This window comes from Lactuca serriola, chromosome 2, assembly GCF_051521515.1.
Source record: "Lactuca serriola cultivar US96UC23 chromosome 2, Lser_US96UC23_V15, whole genome shotgun sequence".
Taxonomy (NCBI): domain Eukaryota; kingdom Viridiplantae; phylum Streptophyta; class Magnoliopsida; order Asterales; family Asteraceae; genus Lactuca; species Lactuca serriola.
In genome coordinates this window covers 55,055,257-55,073,680 of record NC_136409.1, presented here as the reverse complement: position 1 = coordinate 55,073,680, position 18,424 = coordinate 55,055,257, and the positions used below count along the sequence as shown (strand labels likewise).

At 31.1% G+C, this 18,424-nt stretch overlaps 1 protein-coding gene across 3 annotated transcripts in view; it reads right to left on the bottom strand.

Annotated features, from left to right (window-relative positions):
- LOC145086257 (glucomannan 4-beta-mannosyltransferase 9-like) overlaps positions 1-17,739 on the bottom strand; it is a 37,387-nt gene extending 19,648 nt beyond the window's left edge. For 2 of the 3 annotated variants that reach the window (XM_079024011.1, XM_079024010.1), the window contains exons 1-8: positions 17,197-17,739; positions 16,991-17,089; positions 15,832-16,084; positions 3,909-4,019; positions 3,688-3,824; positions 3,489-3,602; positions 3,224-3,423; positions 2,952-3,146 (exon numbers count right to left, since the gene is read on the bottom strand). In XM_079024011.1, coding sequence (XP_078880137.1) covers positions 2,952-3,146; positions 3,224-3,423; positions 3,489-3,602; positions 3,688-3,824; positions 3,909-4,019; positions 15,832-16,084; positions 16,991-17,089; positions 17,197-17,526 — 1,439 coding nt within the window. In that variant the 5' untranslated portion in view covers positions 17,527-17,739. The remainder of the gene's footprint in view (positions 1-2,951; positions 3,147-3,223; positions 3,424-3,488; positions 3,603-3,687; positions 3,825-3,908; positions 4,020-15,831; positions 16,085-16,990; positions 17,090-17,196) is intronic. The other variant, XM_079024009.1, reaches the window with a different exon arrangement.
- Between the last annotated feature and the right edge of the window lie 685 nt (positions 17,740-18,424).

The following is an 18,424-nucleotide window of genomic DNA, read 5'->3' as shown; positions in this document are numbered from 1 at the left end:
TTCTATGTTATTAGCTATATTTTATTTCTTATAAATGATATTTGTATTACAAATTAGTTGATATAACATTAAAGCTGGTTAACTATCTTAGATAACGGGTTGATTTATTTTTTTTATTTTTTTTATTTTTTTTATTTTTTTTTTAATTTTAATCTTGTTTAAATTATACGGAGTACTAGTTTGTTTAATCAAATTTCACACTTTAAATAGTTTTTGAAAATAAATAAAATAAAAAAGATAAGAATTAGTAATTTTGCTTGAGTTATTTTTTACCTGCTTATGAAAATTAAAATATTTCAACACAATGTATTCATACCAATATAACTTATATTTGATTTGTATTTGTTGTAATCATATTAGACTTATTGTAATTGAAAGTTTTATTTTGTATTGTATTTAGTATTATATAAATGTCTTTATATTGTATTATAACTTTCCAGGCTATATTATTTTTGGATTGTTTTGTTACACCTCATGGCTCTTATGATGGGTTAGTGCCATTACAATGACGACATTGAGGAACAACCACATCCGTTTAGTGGAGGTGTTCGAGTGAAATCACTTTTAATAACAAAAAATGTGAAATTTAAAGTCTATAACTTTTACTTATTTATTCAAATATGTGTAAGGATTAACAATTTTTAAATTATATATAATTATTAGATTTTTACGTTTATTTTAAACTATCATAATATTTTAAATACTTTTAGTAATGATTTTATTTGGTTTATTGGTCCTATTTAAAAGATTGTCATGTAAGTCAATTTTAAATTAGTTAATTATAATAGATGTCAAACTATTTGAATCTCATGCATTTGAAACTTTAATGATGTTTCAATTGTCTTTTAATATTGATTGTAATCATAAATCATAAATATTATGATAAATTTTGATATTAAGTATTATTTTAATATTAAAACTCCAGAGCTTTCAACTAATTAACTATTATAAGTCAACTATTTTGTAACTCATAATATATTAGTTTGTTGATTTATAATATATATAGTTAATGTATACAAATTAAATTGTTAACTTCAAATTAAATATCAATTAACAAAACAAAATTTTGACTAAAAGTAATTTATTATAATAATAATTTTTTTAAATGTAGTCTTTAATTATTTAAAAATAACTTTTTTTATAATATTAAATATCACAACTAAATTGAAATTGCAAATCCACACACAACCTCTACATACATTACCTTGAATTGAAATGATCATAAAATATATCTATCTGATAATGGTTAAAATTTGCTAAAAATGAAGAAGTCGATTTATTTTTATTTTCATATGAACTCATAGGTGGTGGTTATTGAAATGATGTGGTTTTAATAGTTGTCTATTTTATCGTATATTTAAAGTAATTAGAAAGTGTTATAACAAATAAATATAAAAACTATCGACTTTAAATTAATAACAAGGGTATAATTATTTATAATATTATATATTTATCAATAATTTAATTATATTATTGTAATTAGTGTAATATGTTTGTCATAACTTTAACCATCATAGTTTTATTCATGCACCATGCGTGGATTTTCGCCTAGTTTATTATGAATTTGGTAATTGGTACTTTGCTAAAAGTTTTAGAAATTAATGCATTTCAATGTGAATTTGATAGTTTGGTATTGTGCTAAATTGTTAAGTGCTTAATGTATTTGTTATGAATTTTGGTAGTTTGGTGTTTTGTTAAATTGTTAACGACTTAATGCATTTTATTGTGAATTTGGTAGTATAGTATTTTGCTAATTTGTTAAGGACTTAATGCATTCGTTGTGAATTTGGTGGTTCGATACTTTGTTAAATTGTTAAGGACTTAATTCATTTGTCGTGAATTTGGTAGTTTAATCGGTTGCCAAATTGTTAAGGACTTAATGCATTTGTGACTTAATTGTTAAGTACTAATTTGGTTTTTCTTAGTTTGTTGTTTTAACTTATATACTTATTTTGTAGATGGATATTAATGCTTATCTTAAAAATTAGGTGTTTCTAGTGGCATTGAGAGGTATGGTTTGATCTTTTACTACTGAAGATAACTAAGATGAAGAAGAGAGGGATGACAGAGATAACGATAAATCGATGCTATTATATAACACAAAAGTTAAAACATATATTATGGATAGTTGTAGTATTTATGCTTATTATATGTATGTAAAGCAGTTTGTAGATTAATATTATTATACTATGGATTTATATAAATTGTTAATCTGTATGGAAATAAATTTGACATTTTAAAAAAGTAGGCATTAATGGCGACATTGGTACGGGCAGAAAGAAAGGCTTAGCGACAATGTTATTAACCGTGGAGACGGTGTTACCAACAACTCATTAGCGGTCTTCTAATTAGCGGCGATATAGGAATATTAGCGACAACAGTCAATAGTGACGAAATCAATAATAACGTCCTCGACGATTAGCTACGTAGCAGTTATGGCGACTTAGACCACCCTGTCGCAACTAGTTCTCTTATTTATTGTTGTGTATGTGTGCAAAAAAACATTTGTTAGGACAAAAATTAAACACAACGGTGGTCTAAATTAGTAACTTTTCAGTAATCGATAATGATGTAAGGGGGGAAAAACAAATTTCTTTAAGAATCCAACATGTATGTATGAAAAATATTTGTTGATGGGTTTGAGAAAATAAGAACATTTGGTTGGAGTATTTCAAAATTTTCATTATAATCAAACTTTAGTTTACTAGTTTTTCTAAAATAAACTAGAGTTTACTAGTCTTTCTAAAATAAATCATTAATAAGGGTGAAATTAAATACCATCTTATATTTTCTACATACTTATCCTCCTATCTATATGAAATGGTGACAAGTGTAATATTTTGATAATCTTAATAACATTTTAAGACACTTGTCATTATTTCACATGGGTAGAATAATAAATATGAGTAAAAATAGGAGGATATTTAATTTCTCTTGTTAAGGATACATACCTTTCACTTAGCTTGAAGCTAAGTCTTCCATGTTGTCTAGTTCCGATTTTATCCTTAGAAGCATCTCCATGTTTTTCAGTTACAACCCATTCGTTCACTCTTTGAGTTTCAAAGAGTCCAATAAACGTAGCCTTACATCGATGGAGGGACATAGCATTCTCAATTACAATCCAAAATACCACCAAATATAAGGACCTACAAAAGAGGATGGAAGTATGACAAACATCCCATTCCTATTAAAAAGACTAGCAATGATATTAGAGAATAAATACCTTGGAGTCCCAACAGCATTTAGGATAGTGATGATGGTTGGGATGTAAATCGTACCCCACCTTGGAACTTCGACTTCAGGTACCCACACACATATAGGAATTACAACACAATAGAGCATGAATGTAACAATATGAGCCACAATCTTCCTTACGAAGAAGAAACTGTATATTAAATGTAGCTTCTTCCACAATGTAACTTTCTGGATAACAAAGTAAATGATTCACAAATCTTCAAACTAAAGGAGAAAGAGAATAATGATGTTACCTCACTTATGATAATCTCATAGACCATTTTCCTGAATAGGTTTGCCGCACCGCAAGACCATCGGTGTTGTTGATAACGATACGCTTTCAATGTGCTTGGTAGTTCGTTTTTAACCTACGTATCAAAATATAAAGACTTAAATTAAGATATAAAGAAAGGTTATATTCATACTGGAATTAATACATTTCAATTGATTTACCTTTATTGAACCAATGTACAAGAATTTCCAGCCTTTAAGACTAGCTCTAACTGCTAGATCCATATCTTCAACTGTAGTACGATCCTTCCATCCTCCAGCCTCATTAAGTGCAGCCATTCGCCAAACTCCAGCAGTTCCTACAAAAAAACATATAAAGGTACACTTTGATTTAAAACGGTGCTTTAGAACCTTTAAATTAAGTTCAACAACATTTCTATTACCATTGAATCCAAAGAATGCATAAGTAGAAGAACCAACTTCTTGCTCCACTTTGAAATGGTAGTTAAGTGACATCTCTTGTGTTCTTGTCAATAAGCATTCATCTGAGTTCACTATAACATCATGACATTGCCACCATAAAACGTATTAATTAGTTTCTATTTGTTTATATTATATTCCCCAAACACCATATAAATGAGACAAGCATAGAAAACGTTGGAATTTCTATATGTGTATGTTAAGGATACGTAGCATTTGAACATACTAACGTTAAAAATAATGCATACGGCAAAACTTTAGCCGGTATTATCCTTTAATTTAAAGAAAAACTAATTAATTTATTTTCATTAAAGGGTAAATTAACAATCGGAACATGCTGACCGAGCACAAAGATACCTTGACAAACCATGATAACCTTCATTTTAAGTATATACCATTCATACTCTATGATCTAAGTTTAATGGAGATGAAGAACATACAAATTTAATGGTACGTAAAAGGTGACATCAAATGATTCCTATTAGACACTCATAGGTCTCTCATACGTTTCCATTCTTTAATGTGATTTTTCATCTTTTTGTACTTTTCCTTATTCTCTAAGGGTTGTATATGTAAATTATTCTTATTATAAAATGCTTGCTTCTCCACGGTATTTGGTATGGAGACTCTTTCTGTCATGGTATCATTTGCCTAAAGATCCTATTTTTTCTTATTTCCTTCTCTGCACGTTTTCTTTTTCTCTCTTCTAATCCATGGCAGGTTCCACCTCCACCGATACTCTCCTCCCCATTAACACTCTTATGCATCTCATTACTATTCGCCTTTCCCCCCTCAAACTATTTGTTATGGAAGAGTCAACTTATTCCTCTCCTCACACATCAAAATCTGATGGGTCACGTTGACGGCACCTCCTGTACTCCACCCACAGAACTCCTCGTTGATGACAAATCCTCACCAAATCCGACGTACTCGGTATGGCTTGCTGCCGATCAGCGCACCGTTATCATCCTCCATGCCTCTCTCACTGAAGAGGCCTTCTCTGAAATTATTGGGCTGGACACAGCTCGACAAATATGGGTTGCCCTTGAGACCGCCTACAGCAACTCTTCTATCGAGCGCATTCAAAACCTACGCGATCAGCTCCGCCAACTGTCTTAAGGCGCCTCTACTGTTACTGATTATGGTCGTAAATTTAAGACCATTTGGGATCAGCTATCGGCGATTGGTTATCCCGTTGAAGAATCTGAGAAGGTTCATTGGTTTTTGTGTGGCCTTGGCAGATCCTTTGAAACATTTTCAACTGCTACTCGAGCCTCTCGGTCACCCCTTCTCTTTCGGGATCTTCTTGCACAGGCAGAGGGGCACGAATTGTTTCTCAAGTCCATTCACGGGTCCATCGCCCCAACTGTTGCGTTTACCGGTTTGTCTCGTGATACTATCTCTAATCGGGGTCGTGGTGGTCGATCCTCCCGTGGCGGCCGGGGACGTGGTCGCCGTCCTCCGCACTGTCAATTGTGTCGTACAAACGGTCATTATGCTAATGTCTGCCCTCGTCTTTCCACCTATGCCACCCATGCTCCCGCCTCTGATGCTGATCTCGCCAAAGCTTTTCATGCCCAATGTCATGTTTCTTCCGCCGGACCGGATTGGTATGTTGGTTCCGGTGCGACAAACCATATGACATCTACTTCTTCATCGGTGACTCAACCCGCACCCTATTCGGGCACCAACCAGGTTACCTTTGGGAATGGTCAGGTTCTTCCCATCTCACATGTTGGCGACTCCTCTTTTAATAATAATATTAGGCTTCGGGATGTATTGGTCATTCCTAAGATTACCAAAAATCTTTTATCCGTTAGTAAATTAACCATTGATAATAATCTGGATGTTTTGTTTTCTCAACCTTATTTCTACATTCAGGATCGATCAACGCGACAAATTCTCGCTCAAGGTCGGTGTGAACCTGGCTTATATGTTCTCTCTACCAGTCATCGGGCGTTCTTTGCCTCCACCAAGTCAAATTTGAAGGCGTCCTTTGAATTGTGGCACTCTCGGTTAGGACATGTGTCCGTTGACACCATTTTACTTTTAAATAAACAGGGCCGTTTGTTGGTTACTTCTCTTTTACCAAACCCGGTTGTATGCTCTCCTTGTCAAGTTGCTAAGGCACATCGATTACCTTTTGTTATAAATGAAAAGCATTCATTAAACATATTAGATTTGGTGCACTGTGATTTGTGGGGACCCTCACCTGAATGTTCAGTTGATGCTTATCGATATTATGTTGTGTTTATGGATGATCATTCTAGATTTACGTGGTTTTATCCTCTTAAAACCAAATCTGATTTCTATGCAATCTTGGATGTATTTCTCAAGTTTGTTCAAACACAATTCACTCGCAAAGTAAAGGTTTTTTCAGAGTGATGGCGGCACCGAATTCTTGAATCATCGTGTTTGCAAATTACTTAATGATAATGGCACATTTCACCAGGTTTCTTGTCCATACACTCCTTAACAGAATGCTCGGGTCGAACGCAAACACATACACATTGTTGAAATGGGTATGGCAATGTTATTTAATGCACACGTCCCTCCATCGTATTGGGTTCACGCATTTAGTTCTGCAATCTATCTAATTAATCGCTTACCTACTTCAGTGTTGCAGAATAAATCCCCCTTTGAGCTTGTATTTAATCGGGCTTCAACTTATGATCACCTTCAACCATTTGGTTGTCGTGTTTACCCGTACTTACGAGACTATGCCGCTCACAAACTCTCTCCACGAAGCCTCCCGTGCATTTTCCTTGGTTACTGCTCTCGTTACAAGGGTTATCAATGTCTTGATCCTGCGACATCACGTATTTATATCACTCGGCATGCCAAATTTGATGAACAATGCTTTCCTTTTTCTGGTGGTACGTCTCAACTTCCGTCAACCATGTTAACCTTGACAAATTTCTTGGATGATCACCCATGTTCCCCTGTTTCGCCAACATCGCCGTCAGCTCCGGCCTCTTCTTCGACATTGCCTGCCTGCGACCTTTGTGATGAGACACAATGCCCGCCTGTCTCCTCTGAATCTCTGGGAGACCATGTGTTTTCTCAGCCCACTACCGTCCATAAGGAGCCTGCTACACCTGAGCCCACGATTGTTTCTGACGAACTTGCTATGCCTTTGCAGTCAGATTCACCCGTTGTTACTCCGACCCCTGTTCCTCCACCCACGGGACATCTAATGACCACACGAGCCAAGGCTGGGATTTTCAGACCAAAGCATCGGGCCGATTTGGCCCACACTTCTTCCCATGCGCTATATTCAGCGCTTTTTGCTTCCACGGATCCGAAAGGGTTCAAGTCCACTGTAAAACATCCACATTGGTTGACTGCCATGCATCAAGAAATGGAAGCTCTTCGCCGGAATAATACTTGGACATTGGTTCCCCGACCTGAACATCATAACATAGTGGGTTGTCGTTGGCTATTTCGTGCCAAATATCATGCTGATGGTTCAATTGAAAGACACAAAGCTCGTCTTGTTACTCAGGGGTTCAGTCAAGTCCCGGGGATTGATTATTCTCAAACTTTCAGTTCAGTGGTTAAGGCATCTACTGTTCGAATTGTGCTCTCACTAGCGGTTCTTAACAACTGGAAACTCCACCAACTTGATGTTAACAATGCTTTTCTTAATGGTGAGTTGCATGAGCTGGTATACATGGAGCAACCACCGGGCTTTCAGGATCCAACTTTACTTCATCATGTGTGTCGTCTAAACAAAGCTCTCTATGGGCTTAAACAGGCTCCGCGGGCTTGGTTTCATCGGCTAAGCACCTTTCTTATTGATAGTGGGTTTGTTTGTAGCAAGGCGGATACTTCTCTGTTTGTATTCAAACGGGACTTGTGCATCTTGTACTTGCTTGTCTATGTTGATGATTTAATTTTGGCTGGAAATCAAGAGGCTGTCATCCAGTCTTTTATCACCAAATTACACGATACGTTTGCTATCAAGGATCTCGGCCGCCTTAATTTCTTCCTCGGGCTTGAAGTCATCTATACTGATACTGGCTTATTTCTCAGTCAATCTAAGTATGCTCATGACATTCTTCAGCGAGCGGCTCTTCTTGACGCCAAACCAGCTACTTGATGACCCGACTCACTATCGGTCTCTTGTTGGTGCACTGCAATACTTGACCATCACACGTCCTGACATTTCATATGCGGTAAATCAAGTTAGTCAGTTTCTTCAAAGTCCTACGCGTTCTCATTTTCAGAGTGTCAAGCGCATTCTCCGATATGTCAAGGGCACTATGTCCTTTGGCCTCACATTTTCTCACCATAACTCCCCTGGTCTTCTTGGTTATTCTGATGCGGACTGGGCTCGGTGTCTTGAGACACGTCGTTCTACTTATGGCTACTTAATTTTTCTAGGCGGCAACCTTGTATCGTGGAGTGCTAAGAAACAACCCACCATCTCTCGCTCGAGTTGTGAATCTGAGTATCGTGCCATGGCAAACACTGTTGCGGAAATAATATGGATCACTCATTTACTGCGGGAGCTGCATGCTCTACCTCCGGATCGACCAACGCTTTTGTGTGATAATAAAAGTGTCTTATTTCTCATGCAAAATCCGGTCTCTCACAAACAAGCTAAGCACATTGAGTTGGATTATCATTTCATTCGTGAACTTGTTTCTTCTGGGAAACTTCACACCAAATTTATTCCTACCAAGCTTCGGGTGGCAGATATCTTTACAAAGACTCTTCCCCGACATCAATTTGAGTTCTTCCGCGACATGTTGTGCATCAAACCGCCACCATTTCGCTTGAGGGGGGATGTTAGACACTCATAGGTCTCTCATACGTTTCCATTCTTTAATGTGATTTTTCATCTTCTTGTACTTTTCCTCATTCTCTAAGGGTTGTATATGTAAATTATTCTTATCATAAAATGCTTGCTTCTCCACCATATTTGGTATGAAGACTCTTTCTGTCAATTCCATTGAATAGAAAGACGTAAAAGTTCACAATTATAACATGAGAATCAATTTACAATGACTGGATGAATATAATATAGAATTCACTAAATAACCTTCTTTTTGTAAGTATATACGATTCATACTTCATGATCTTAAGTTTAATGGAGATGAAGAACATAAAAAATTTAATGGTCAGATTTTGAAGGTAAGTAAAAGGTGACATCATATGTTTCCATTAAATAGAAAGAAGCAAAAGTTCACAATTATAACATGAAAATCAATTTACAATGACCAAAATGAATATAACACCAAATATTTAGTTTTACATTATTATTAATACTAATACCATGGTATTATAAAGTATTAAAGTAATATAATAATACGTTTGATTTCCAAGGGGTGTCAATGTGTAATAGCAACGTGTTGTCAAGTAATCTTAAGGTCACGGGATTAAATCCTGTTAAATAGTTTCATCTGATTATCACAACTTAATTTTTCATTATTATATCACATTATCAAGTCTTGTTCGATACTTTTGATACACGTTTTGATTCGTTGAATAAACAATAATTTTATTCATACAAAATAATTTATGTTTTAGAATATTATACAGTGCAATCTTCTAGTATAATTCTGTAAAATATAAATTTTTATATATAAAATAACTATTATTTGTGAGATCCAAGTATTAAATGAGTTTATTTAAAAAAAAACAAACGTTAATATATCTAACAATTTAAAAAAAAATTTAATTTATGAGGAAAAAAATAAAATATTAATTATTAAAATTGAAATGCTTATTTATCTTTTAAATTTAAACTAATAATTTAAATAAATAAACAACTAAAATAGTTGAATGCAATTTTGGAATTTAAAAATTATAATGAAAATTGCATTAATGAATTAGATATATACATCTATTAATATATTTATTATATTTAAGTATTGTATGAAATTTAATAAAATAGAAAAACCCACAAAATGACATGTAAATATAACTTAATTTAATTACCATAAAATGACATGTAGCATAATGTATAAGAAGATGACAAATAATAAAATTATTTTTATTTATTAAGAAATATTATATAGGAATCTATTCCCATATTTGTTATTGACTTGTTCATTAAAAGTCACGGAAACAAACTTTTTTTTAAAATACCTACTTAGTTATCGCAATTCAACTCAAATATGAAACAACTTGATAGGCTTGTTTATAATATAATATTATAACAACAAAAAAAAATGTAATATTATAATTTGATAGAATTTTAAGAATCTTATACTTAATAAGAAACAAATACTCAAACATTATCATAGAAAACGTGAAAGTTAATTTTTATATGCACAGATAAATAAAAGTAGCAAGAAATTGTATTTAGTTATCTATTTCTAAATGAAGATCGTAAATTTATCTTATGCTCTTTTTACTTTGTAATAATGATAGTAAGAAATTGTATTTAGTTATCTATTTCTAGATGAAGATCGTAAATTTATCTTATGCTCTTTTTACTTTGTAATAATGATAATGATAATTATTATGAGTGCGTATTGGACGACTTGGTGAGCTAAAATCGAACCATAACCATTATAAGCGGTTAATGCATATTATTAGTCAATGTGTATAAGTTAATATAGGTTTTGGTTAACAGATGTAGTCAGTTAATAGTTATATTTAGCGATTAATATTAGTTAACCATAATGGTCCAAAATGATAAAAAGATAATAATAATAATTTACTATAAAAAGTGAAAAACATAAAGTACATTGCTATAAAAAGTGAATGATTAATTTGCTATAAAAAATAAAAAAATAAAGTATATTGCTATAAAAAGTGTATATCCACATTAATAGGATAGAAGATCGTAATCCATCTAATTCTAAATAATTACCCTATAAAAAATTTAGTTCCTAATATAATTACATATGTTTAATATTTTATTATATTAAAAACATTTATTAATATTATTGGTTTGGTTCGACTCATAATGGATTGCTTTTAAATGAAAAATTGAAAAATATGTATTTTTGATTCATAAAAATTAGAAACCACACCACCTTTTGTAATAATGGTCCAGTTATATTAATTTGGTTTTGATTCGGTTAATATGCTCATCCCTGTTAATTATTACCGTTTATTTAAAGTTAAAATATTTTTTTTATTCATATTAACACTTTAATTGTAAATACTAATGCTTTAAACATGGGACGAAACTAAATTTTTCTTTTTAGTAAAAGAATAGAAAAGGAAAATTAATTCTTCCTCGCCCCAAAAAATGATAAGGGTTTTGGTAGATTTAAGAAGAAGAAAACAAAAATCCAGTTTCTTATTGATGTATTCCGGTTACTTCGGATCCCTTTGAAACCTATAGGAACATGTTAACAATCAATGTTTTGAGTTTTGAGGACAAAAACAATTATGCGCCACCACAAATCGTATTATTACAAGAATCTCTTAGCTTATTTGAGATCAAAAGTGTTGGACAATAATATCACATTATCAACATATTAATACCTATATCATAATAATCTATTCATAATATTCTTAATTTTTTTAAATGTTCATAAATGTGTCACATGTTTATTTATTTATAATTTTAATTATCTTAGATCATAAAAGTAAAACATATATTTTGGGTAAAGAATATTATGGGCGTGTGTGGGAGATGATGTTTTGGAGCTTCTAACTTTATGTAACGTTTAAAAAAACACTATCAGTTACTAGCTACCCGTTATTCTTTCTAAACGTATATTATATATAATAAAACTAAAACAAAGTGTTGATAGCCTTTTATAGGCTTCTTTCATATTTTACATAAATAATCCGTATTATTCATGAGTGCCAATAAAATAAATTAATTAAATAAGGTATAATTGTCATTTAATATGTATTTAACATATGATAGTTGACAGTTTTATTCTTAAGGACACGTCATCAAGTTTTGAAAACCATGGAATGCATCATGTCAAAAGTTCAAAAGTTGGACTAGGGATGAACTTTTAACCCAAAACGGAACTAGAACAGCTAGGAACCGATTAGTGGTATTCAGTCTAGTTCCCCTAATTCACCATTTTGGTTTTTGATTCTTTTAGTTCTGATACGGTTCGAACCATTTTCTTTACCAAACACCTTCTTAGATAACACGCGTCCTAATAGAAACGAAATGGAACCGGTTGCAACTGGTTACTGATATTCGATTTGTTCTTAGTCCATCATTCACTCCTTAACCAGTTTTCGGTTCTTTTGTTTTACACCTCTAAGTTAGACTAAAATAGATGTTAGTGCTAACCATAGAGTCCAAAACTATGGTTTACGCTTACTTGATTTTATTTAATTATTAATAAAATAATTACCACTACATCATTGATCACCATTACACAACCATCAACCACCACACTACCAGACCCAATATACCACATTACCATCACTACTATCATAAAATTGAAATCCCTAACTAAAATATAAACCCCAACCTTAATCATAATGAAGACCCTAAACCATCATACAACCACTACAAAATTTAAATCATACTTAAAAATTAAATCATATCAAGAAATGATAGATGTATAACGGAGTTATGGTTGGAGTTAAGCGGGTGGAGTGAGAAAACGAGTGACTTTCCTTTTGCTCGACGATGGTCCTAAAGGTGATAAGTTGGTTTTCTTTACAGTCATCCCCGAGAGAGATAGAGAGAGCCATGGATATATATATATATATATATATATATATATATATATATATATATATATATATAGAGAGAGAGAGAGAGAGAGAGAGAGAGAGAGGTGGAGAGAGAGATAAATAGATAGATGGATAGAGAGAGAGAGAGAGATTATACAAGGATGCGGTGTCAATTTATGACATGACACAAAAAATACACACGAAATGAAATCTCGACGAAATCAAAATTCAAATTTGTGTTCGTGTCAAATTTAAAAAATACGATGTTGTATCGTGTCGTGTTCGTGTTCACAAATCGACACGAAATTGACACGATTGAACATGTGTTTTCCGTGTTATGTTTAATTAAGTATGAATTAAATAAACTAATGGTTATGTAATGTTATCTTTGTCGTTTTGTCGTGTTTTAATTGGTTCGTTTTCGTGTTAGTGAAAAAAAAAACACGAAATCATATCGTGTCGTGTTCGTGTTATATAAAACATTGTCATGCAGTGTCGTGTGAGACAAAAACACAACATGTCTACCCGATTTCACAACCCTAGGTGGGGTTTTCTAGAAACTCAAAGAAAAGATGGTGATCTAGTTACCGTTTGCCGGGTTATAAACGGAGGCGGATTATCTCTTCAAAATAGAGAGGTAAAGAGCGTGATATTTTAGTGTATAACAATCTCATAGGCAGCTAAGTGTGTGATTTTTTGAAAACCATAAGGAAGAGCCATATGACCATATCAATTTTTGAGACCGAAGGGACCAAAAAAATATAACGTACTATTTAGTTATGTAATAATTTGAAAATAACAAACGAAACAGAAAAGCATATGCCAACCAATGGACAGATAATTCAAGTGGCAGTAAACGTGGGAATCTGTCTAACTAGTGGGCTCCCTTCACTTTCTATAGAAAATAAAATTTTATTTTATAATTTTAGATTTAAAAAAATATATATATTTTAAAGTTTAAAAGACCTTTTTATGTATAATTTTTTAAATTAACTATCAAACAAATCTTTAATAAAATTAACTTGTATTAAATACAATTATGCTTATTCGATTTTTATATTAATTAGAAGATAAAGAAAGTGTTAGTTATAATCTTTTCTACATATAAAAAGACAATAGACTTCCAATTTTTATATAATATTGATTGCAGATTTGCAGTTTTAAATACCAGAGCTTTTAAATTGTTACACTTTTTCTTTATATATTATTGTTCTTCAATTAGTTTATATTTTATTTACATAATTTATTTATCAGTTAATGTAGATATTTAAATTTCAAAACAAATTATAATATTTATAAGATAAGAATATCTAACGAAAATGACTACAACACAATGTATTTGACCAAAATTTTCTTCTCACTTCATAGAAAATATCATCGAGTGCGATACAAGGCATCCCGGGAATCAATAAATATATAATGTATTTGCTTTCTCAATTGCAACGAATATTTTTCATACCCCTATTCTTGAAACTATAATTTCGAATTGTCTAATACTATCAGTATTTTTTTTATCAAATCTTATCTTTTAAGTTTTTGTAAGTCCAAGTGTATTATTTTTGTCATAAAACTAGTTGGAAATTCTTATATAGTAGTGGTCATTTTAATAATAATAAAAAATTGTACTATTTTCTTATATTTGAATATTTAAAATGTTCAAACTTGTAAATATCCTTATTTATATAGAGGATAAGATAATAAGCAACTGAAACACAATACTAACATTATAGTTCACTGTTTTACGTATTTTAAAGTTATTAACACCAATATAATACCAATAGTTTTTCAATGATATTATAGTTATCCTCCACATTGATATAATATAAGGAGTGTGTATGATAAAAACGTTATCTTTTATTTGTTATATGAGTGTTTAGAAAAATAGTTGAAAACTTTTAAAATATGTAAAATTACATAAAAAGACAATTGTTTAAAAAATATATATAAATATATTTTTAAGGACAATTATGTAATTTGAATTCAAAAGCTGAGTAGCTTTCTGTTAAACACTATATGAAATAACTTTTATATTTATAGCGTTTTATTTAAACTAAAAGTCAAAAACTCATACTGCCAAATGAAGTTTTTTGTTTAAACTGAAGCGTTTTGTTCAAAACTAAAAACTCGAAACTCTGAAACGCTCTAAATACTTTTTTCAGAATTGATCTTTACTACATATTAACATTTATTTTATACTTAAAAAAATATTTTAGTTATATAATTAGTATAATGGTTAATGTAATGCATTTATAATTTGGTAAAGTATAGTATATTTATTAATATTTAATATATAAAATCAATTTTGTTTTCATAAAAAAGTGTGGCACCTCCGATTAGTTTATATTTTTTTTGGACAATTTTATCTTGTAAACAATTCATCTGATTATTTTTATTGGTCTGCTCTTCGTTCAAGGTAGATAAAACAGATGTAGATTTTCCACCTCTAAAGCTTTGGGGAGTGTCGCTACCACCATCGTTAGAACATGTTATAGGCGTTGAACACCGCCTCCTGGCTCGTTCCATGGAGCTTGCTGGGGAAGGCTTGTCAACACCATAACGAGAGGAGAGAAGAGTGAGAAGGGGTATTGATAGCTTCTAATTGGTTATTGGTTATTGTTTTCTTTTTTAATTTTTTTCCTCCAAAATCACCCATATTAAATTAACACACTATCACTATCTATCTTTTTTGTGTTAGATATGGTAAGCTTACATGGTTTCAAAAAAACTAAAAAATTTTATGTGACAATCTGCTAAAAATGCTATCCCTCCCTCCAACCTAAGATTATAGCATCAGGTCTCCACAAGAAAGAAACTCTCTAAAAGCGTCCATCACTACATGCTAAGTTTACGTGACTTCAGAAAAACTAAAAAATTCTACGTGAAAATATGTTAAGATTACTAAGGCCTCGTTTGTTTTTCTACAAAAATACTTTTTGAGCACTTTTTCTTTCTAGCGGGTAGGCGTTTCTCAAGTGCACGTTTTTTTCCACAAACTTGTAAAAGAACAAAAGAGATTTAACCACTTCCAAAACAAACAACACCTAAGACTCCTATCCTAAGATCACAACATTAAACCTCAGAAAGAAAGCAACTCTCTAAAAGGGCCCGTCACTTTAATTTATGTTTTTTGGACTAATTTAATGTGTTTATTACATGTCACTTATACATACCACATATTTACCAATTTTATAGTTAAACGTCTAATATTAAGTGTAAATTTTAGAAAAAGACATAAAACAAACAATAAATAAGTTTTAGAGGAATATGTACCGAACTTCCAACGAGCTTGAACAAGACCAAGTTCACTGTTATAATGAAGAAACGGGATAGTTTTCTTGAGAAAGTCAGGTTCTGGTTGAAAATCGGCATCAAAAATAGCCACATACTCGCACTCATTAGCATAACAATGCTCTAAACCTTCTTTAAGTGCTCCTGCTTTATATCCCTTTCGATTGTCTCTCACTTGATAATGTATGTTTGTACCTTTACATGCCCATTTTTCACACTCCACTTGCACCATACCCTAATTCCCCCATTTGAATCCAAACCAATGGTAAAATAAATTTTACAAAAATCAGTATCTAATTATGATGATTTTATTTTCATATAAATAGCCAAGTTTTTGGTAAATAGAACATATAAATACGGATTAAGTTTTTGTTTACTCAATGGAATTATATATATATTTTTTCTAATTTATGGTGTTTTAGACGAAATATGCAACTGCCATATCTTTTAGAAACAAAATAAAACATTGTAAAAGAGGGTTGGTTATCTTATGACGTGACACCGACTAAGCATTTATTTATGCAACATTGTTTTACTAATATCAATTATATACACTATGCTTCAGTCAATTAAAGATGATATAAGTAATATATTACATATGTTAGTCACAGAATAGAATATTATTAAACAAATGAATGTTCTAACTCTATTTAAACAGTTTTTCTTTTTGAAAAATAAATAAAGTTGATTGTTTGAAAATTTAAAGTGTCTTGTCTTCATTTATGTTTGAAATCTCATATTTTAAAAACTCATAAGTAATCACATGCTGTAACCTTTTAGTCATAAATAAACAAACTTTATTTTCCTTTATAACAGAAAGCACTATATGTTATTGGTGTCACGTTTCCAAAAACCAATAATAAGAAATTATACTTTACTTTTATTTTGGATTGCGTAATGAATAATAGTAGAACCAAGATGGTCCTTGATACAAAATGGAAAATAAAATTAAACTTTTTATGTGGCTCTTAAAAATACCATTGCTAATAAAAACATATACTATATATATATATATATATATATATATATATATATATATATATATATATATATATATATATATATATATATATATATTCTTTAAGATAATATACCAAAGAAAACGGTATTAATTGTACTAGGTTTGACATTTATTATTTACCTTGATGATAGGATCCGTTGAATCATCAAGAACTTGAATCACAATACGATCAGCCGGCCATGAAAGCCCACATGCAGCTCCAATTGAAAGCTGATAAACCTGTTTTGAATTAAAAAAAAAAAAAACAATAAAAACAAAAACAAAAACAAAACACAAAAAACCAAAAGCAAACATAGAGGAAGGGGAATGATGAAAAGAAAACAAACCTCTTTTTCATTGAACATTGGAATTTGAACAAGAACAAGTGGGTAAACAAAGCTCCCTGATTCAAGCTCATCTTTGAATTCTTCCCATTTGTAGCGTTTTTCAATCTTTCTCCCAAACAAATAATTGAATGCAATCACCAACGACATGTAAACCATCTCTATGAACAACATTACAGACATCGCAAGAGCAACATACATCAATGTTCTCAGAAATGGCACCAAAACTGGCACTTTGAATCTTTCCCAGGTGTCGATAAGTTTCTCAATGATGTCGTCTCCATCAACTGTAAACGATTCTATTGCAAGTTTGATTGTCGAAAGCCTCCTCATTTGGTATTGTTTTCTTGTTTACAAAGAAAGATACTGTAAATAGTGCAAAGAGAGAGTGCTTAGTTTTTTTGTTGTTTTGGGACAGGATATTATCGAAGGGAAAGCCGAAAAAATGGACTTTAAACAAAACCCATCTAAGTTAGAGCCGAATGAACAGTTAAGAATAATGGAAACATAAAAGAATAATGAGAATGGTTACAGAGAGGATGGGTATATAGGCATGTGCATAGAAAGATAATAGACAATTTTGTTTTAAAGGCAAATTACAAAATTTATACTTTATTTTATTTTCTATTATTAAACATGTCCAATATTCAACCATGTCACTCAACATTATTAGACAAAATTTCTTATGGTTAAAAAAAATTCCTTAAAATGGTCCTTTTTTTTTCGACAAAAATTGTCACACTAGTAGTCTTTATGTATAATGTCGGTGAAAGACGTTAAGTTCTCTATAACGACCATTTGTCAAATTTTGTAAAACTTTGCATAATAACCATTTGTGAAATATTTAAAAAGTTGTTTAAATTTTGTATTAATTATTATAAATCAAATAAAAACACAAAAAAAAAAAAAAAAACATAGAAAATGTAATATTTATATATATAAAAAAATATAACATATTAAATTCAATTAATATGTAAATATATTTATTTAATATTTTTTGTTATGTAAAGTTTATCTAAAACACTTAAACTATAATACATAATTAAATGAAAAAAATATGGTAAAATAATTAATCATTCAATAAAAACAAATTATATTTGGACTTATTCTGATATATATTTTAACCAAACCAATTAAACTGAATTTTATTTTTTCTATTTTAGTTAATATATTTAAAGTTAATATGTTTTATTGATTGTTCGTATTTTATTTTTAATTGAAGACAACAATG